At 41.4% G+C, this 6,237-nt stretch overlaps 1 protein-coding gene across 2 annotated transcripts in view; it reads right to left on the reverse strand.

The window, feature by feature from the left end:
* Positions 1-5,196, reverse strand: part of LOC111160838 (myelin expression factor 2) — a 32,156-nt gene extending 26,960 nt beyond the window's left edge. For both annotated transcript variants that reach the window (XM_022524213.1, XM_022524203.1), the window contains exon 1: positions 5,036-5,196. In XM_022524213.1, the coding sequence (XP_022379921.1) occupies positions 5,036-5,196 (161 nt within the window). The remainder of the gene's footprint in view (positions 1-5,035) is intronic.
* Positions 5,197-6,237: the final 1,041 nt, after the last annotated feature.

The following is a 6,237-nucleotide window of genomic DNA, read 5'->3' on the forward strand; positions in this document are numbered from 1 at the left end:
ATCACAATGCAACTATCTGATGGTACCCACCAACCATCTATAACATGCAAATATATGCTTAAAGAAAACCTTAGAGATAGAAATCTGGGTATATATTATAAAAATATAATTTACTTTTCAAAAGTAATATTTTTTTACAGAAGAAATAACAATAGGTTTCTTTTAAATCACTAATTACTCTAGTGAATCTAAAACTGTTTAATTAAAACTTCAATTTAAAGTAATTTTGCATGAGGTGCCTGGGTGGCTCAGTTGGTTAAGCATCCAACTCTCGAGTTCGGCTCAGGTCATGACCTCAAAGCCCCGCATCTGGCTCTATATTGGGCATGAAACCCACTTAGGAATCTTTCTTTCCCTCTCCGTCTGCACCTCCCCATATATGCCACCCTTCCACCGCCCCCCCATTATCTCTCCCCCCCAAAAAAATAAAAACAAACAGATAAAATAAATAATTTTCCACAAACATATACTAATAAAAATCTCTGGGAATGACATTCAGAAATCCAAATCTTATAAAGCTTCCTCGCTTAGTCCAACAACCAATCAGGATTCATAATGCAGGCTCTAATTTATCTTCTAAGCCAAGTAACTGTGGGAATCTATACACTGCAGTGCTCCACACACACCTAATGTGGTCATTTGTTCCTTACTATACTAAGCTTTCTAGGTACTACTTTCCTGAGCAGGTAAGAGCACAGCCATAAATAAATTATGTAAAACTGTAAGAACAAAAACTATCTGCATTGGTATGAGCAGCATCTAGCACTGTGACTGCACATAATATGTCACTCAATAAATATTAATTTTTGAATGCATGAACAGTCAATTAAGAACCCATCCTAATATGAGCAGATGGTGCTGCTGTCTGCCAGAAAAACTGCTAAAATCAAGGAAGAGACATTAAGGGCCAAACTTGCTCTGCCAGCCTTTTCAGACCTCGACAGGGGCACCTTTCCTGTCAAACATCTCCTCTCACCAGAAATAGCACAGCCTAGAAGTGGTCTTCACAACTGTCCAACTCCACCAAGTACCTATCTGTCTGAACAGTGTGCCACTTCTGAAAATGGCAGGAAGCAGCCAAAAGGTATAGAGGCCTTTTCTCTGGTTTCTGAGTACAGCAGATACAAGAACTCTTCTTTTTAATTCCGCAAAGAACCCATTTACATGGTAGGCTGAATTCAGTGAATGGCTTTAAAATAAGTCTGTTCAGGTAACCCGACATGTATACAGTCGCTAGCTCAATGCAACTTCTCCTACCTATTTTCTTCCTGGATGGAACCAATTATGAAAATGGCACAAAGTTCTAAAATACTATGTTCTTCTATTCTTACATGAATGTTGTGTTTGCTGACAACAATCTGATAATTCCATTAAAAAGCAATATTATAGGGACACCTGGGTGGCTCAGTTGTTTAAGCAACTGCCTTTGGCTCAGGTCACGTTCCCAGAGTCCTGGGATCAATCCCTGCTTCGGGCTCCCAGCTCCACAGGGAGTCTGCTTCTCCCTCTGACTTTCTCCCCTTTCATGCTCTCTCTGTCTCTCTTTCAAATAAATAAATCAAATCTTTTTTTTAAAAAAGCAATTATTGTGTAGTGTAGGATACCTTCTTTAAAATACTTATCCCAGCAATGATAAGACAGAGCAATTTCTTCAAGTTTTCTCCAATTAGCAGCATATTAAAGATACTGTTACACTGCTCATCTATAATGCATAAATTATCTATGAAAGGCAGATCAGTTTAGTGGCTAGAGGTATGGTCTGATTATTAAGAAACTAAGATATAATTATTCAATTCCTAAACTCTTTTTATGCCATAAATACACCATGGAATAGACAATTAAGATACATGTGAAAACTCTCAGAGAAACGACACTACATAATATCAAATATTGGCCCTAGATCCTGAATTCCATGTAATAATGCTCAAACTATTCATTTAAACAAACCTTCTTCTTAATGTACTTGAAATAAAGACTGTGACTATTTTTTTTTAATATATCATTTATTTATTTGACAGAGATCACAAGTAGGCAGAGCAGCAGGCAGAGAGAGAGGAGGAAGCAGGCTCCCTGCTGAGCAGAGAGCCCCATGCAGGGCTCAATCCCAGGACCCTGGGACCATGACCTGAGCCGAAAGCAGAGGCTTTAAACCCACCGAACCACCCAGGCACCCCAAGACTGTGACTATTTTAAATCACTAACAGGTTATCTACTCTTAAAATGGAATTATGCCTACCCAAATTATAATATAAATATCTAAAAAATCAATATTCAACACCAAATAAGGAAAATAGTTTTAATTTTAAAAACAGTGCTATAGTATGCAATCTAAAATTAAGCACAGTTCCATTCTTTACTACCAATATGATTAAAAAAAAATACTATACTTCAAACACTTCCCCTTGCTTCAGTGCTTAATATTTCCTACAATATTTTATACCCTAATGTAACTCTCAATCTCTATATACAGTGTTACCTAAGCACACAGAAATAATAAAGAGTTGTAACAATACCGCTATTTTACCTCCTAGTCACTTAAGGAGAAGGTATACCATTTTGACATAAACAAAAAGACTAAACCTAGGAAAACATCTTTAATTTCTTGTCAAAAGATGTGAACATGCCGACAAAGTCCTTGTACATAAGTTTCACGACAAATATACTAGGCCTTTTAAAGCGTAAGGCCTAGGGGCGCCTGGGTGGCTCAGTGGGTTAAACCTAGGCCTCAGGTCATGATCTCAGGGCTCTGGAATGGAGCCCTATGTCTGGTTCTCTGCTCAGCAGGGAGCCTGCTTCCCCTTGCCTCTCTGCCTACTTGTGATCTCTCTGTCAAATAAATAAATAAAATCTTTAAATAAATAAATAAATAAATAAAGCATAAGGCCTTGGGGATACAAAGATGAATAAGACACAGGGGTCTCCATCCTCGATGACTATGGATTAACCTCAGAAAAGTCATTTCAATCTTGGTAAGTGGCACTCTGTTCACTTCTAAGTAAGGCAATATTTGGTAATTTTTATAATCTGTGAATCCTTATCCTTAAAAATGTATGGTAATCAACTCAAGGATTGTGTGTTGGATTGTTAAGTACACATACAGTAATCAACTCAAGGGTTATGTGTTGGATTATTAACTACTCCAGTTGGTTCTTAGAGTAAAAAAAAAAAAAAAAGGTTTTTTAGGTTGACGCAGGTAAATGTCCCTAGTTATTCAGTATGAGTGACCCATGCTGGACCACTATATGGTTCTTATGGAATTGACAGTACAAGAAACCCTTGAGAGTAAATTTGCATCTTTACTCAACTTTTGAGAAAAGAGGAAGGGCGAGAGATGAATCATAAGCAATATGAAAGAATCTTCATTTGTATTTACTAGTAACATTCCCTAATTTCTTCACTTTATATTCTCCTCATCTTCAGTCAGAAGTGAAAGAGATTCTTTCCTACCTCTGTCCTCTCCTATCCAGGTAAACCAAAATGAGACTTTAAAAGGGATTAGAGACTTGGGAGGTTTAGATACCAGCTTTATCTGTACTGACACTATTATACTAATCATACCCAAGTATAGTAGGGCTTCTTTCTGTAATTCAAGGCTGTACCTTTTGTTCAGGAGGAAAGGGTGGCAAGCCCATGTTTAGATATAAACAAAAAGCACATATTTTATATTTAGCATTCCAATGCTTTTTATTCGAATTTATGATGCCAAATTCCAGACAGACAACATTTTGGCAGGCATGGTATAAAGTGCTCACTTTCCCGCAGCCCAGTTATTGAGGTGTGCTACTTTGCACCTAGCAACAAATTCCACTGAGGTTGAATCTCTTATACCTACATCTCTATTCTACCTAGAAGATGCCACTTGTGCTATTCAAACCCAGCTAAGAACAAGAGTGTCATAACTGAGCTGGGAGAGCTACCTCATCTGCACTCAACCCCTACACAAACTAGTCCAGGTCTTACCCTACTGCTTCAAACATTTTATACAAAAGAAAAGAACATTTCTCTTCCCTATTTTAGTGTGACCATATGTTCACTGCCTTCTACTCTGAAGCATAACTGAGAGAAGGAAAAGGATGTTTTGGCTAAATTATTAACATACTTTCAACTCCAAGTTTAAAGAGCTGGGGACATGCAAAGGAATGCCTGATTCATATCCCCTACATAAGAAGAACAATGGGAAGCATGGTATTTTCTTATAACTAGAAATTATGGATTCGAGCTAACTAAATTCTTTATAAGCCCTGATGACTGGGGCAATCTTAGAAGTAGTGGATTTTCTTCAATTAAAAAACAAAATCTTATTTACCAACTTACCAAAATTAAGAATAAACCATCACACGATGAGTTCTTAAAAAAGAACCTGAATGACTTACAAACATTTGCGGGGGCGGGAGTGGGAGGGGAGCAAGACACCACGCACATTACCCTTTCAGAATAACCTCTTACCAATTCAAGAATAACACAATGGATTCAGTCTAACAGCATACTATTAAACTTCCTCTTGGTATGTATCAGTTCAGAAATTAATATATACTTTGGAAAGCGACAATAAACACTGAACTTATAAAGCTCAGAATAAGGCCAGGAGAAGGGGCAATATTCCGTTTAAATACGTTCTCTGTAGTTAAGAGGAAATGTCCGATGATGTCATCCCTAGATACTCCCTAGTGATGAACACTAACTACAGTACTGGGCTTTAAAGGGGGACCATTTTCCTGCAGACCGTGGTGGCCGCGGAGCTTTGCTCAAAGGTTCTCCAGCTGAAGTCTGGGAAGAAGGGGTGACCCACAGTCTCGGGAGGATCAACAGGGGAGGGGCGTCGTCCCCGGGCTCGCACCCCGGCTCCCCCGGCACGGTGCGGGAGGGTAAGGCCTGGGAGCGGCCCGGCTTGCACCTGCTCCTCCCGCCGCCCACGGCCCTGGGGCTGTTATCCCTCACCGAGGCCCAGGCCGGCTTCGACGCCCCCACCCCCGGCCGCCACAGGCCGACTCTCCACCCCCCACCTCGCCCCGGTCCCCGGAGAAAAAGACAATACATTTTAACGCCATTGGAGCTGCTGCTGTGCTGCGGCGGCTGCTTCTCCGGCTCCGGCGGGTGCGGTTCTCGCCGCGGCTCGCCCGGCTGCTCCACCGGCTGCTGATGCGGACTGTCGTCGCCAGCGGCCCGGAGCACCTCGGGCTTGTCGGCGTCCGCCATCCCGCTACCGCTGCCTCCGCCTCAGCCGCCTGCGCTGAGGGGCTCCGAGCGCTACAATGGCGGCGGCCGGGAAAGCGGTAACGGATCCCGATTTGAAAAGGCCCCGAGCGCTCAGTTGCCCGGATCTCGCGAGAACCGGTCGGAGCCGGGAGACTGGGAGAGGGTGTGAGCCTGATGTGGGGGGTGGGAGTGGAGGGGTAGGGAGGAGGGATGGGGTGGCGGCGGGTCAGGGTAGCCATTGCTGCAGTCCGCCCTGCCTGAGCCCGGGGAGCTGTTGACTTGTCCAGAAGCCCCCGGTGGGGCCATGTTCTGACCACCAGCCTGCCTGTCGCTTGGCACCCAATGGGGTCTTCGCTTACAGAAGTCGGCTCTGAGTGCTAGAAATCCCTAGAGCTCTGAAACCCAGACTATTCAATTCATTCCTGGTAGGGGCAGTTTAAATTAAAGAGGCACATACCACTTTGCATCTTTAAAGACATCTGCAAATCTTCAGACTCTCCTTAGAAATCCTTTGAATAATGCAAATAAATCACTTGCCACTTGAATGCCTAGGCACCCTGTGGACATTCAATAAATAGTTATTGATGAATAGCTTTGAATTCACCAAAATGAATAGCTTTGAATTTCTTTGAATTCTGGTTGTTCTTAAGAAGGAGGCTTTCTTTTAGAACTCAGCTATCGGCTTACAAAGAGAAGACTGAAGTTTTTGAATTCTCTGAGCAGCAACCAATGAGGAGAATCTATAATTTTAATAAGAAATCTTCTACTAGACTGGCTGATAATGGACATCTTGGTTTGGAGTTATGTTTATTTTATGTTGATGAAAATTATATTTGAAGCAGTTAATAGGTTTTCAAACAAATTTAATTACCATGTGGAGTTTTAAAATATAGTCATAGATTTTTTTCCCCTAAATATGAAAAAGTAACCCATTAAACTTAATCAACTCCTAACTCCTGAATACTGTAATAATATTTCACATTTAAATAACCTTCGTCAGCCGAAAAGTTTAAAGACCTTCCCAAAAGCTTCTTTTAATAA

This window comes from Enhydra lutris, unplaced genomic scaffold (assembly GCF_002288905.1).
Source record: "Enhydra lutris kenyoni isolate GAN:26980312 unplaced genomic scaffold, ASM228890v2 scaffoldscaffold4, whole genome shotgun sequence".
Classification (NCBI taxonomy): Eukaryota; Metazoa; Chordata; class Mammalia; order Carnivora; family Mustelidae; genus Enhydra; species Enhydra lutris.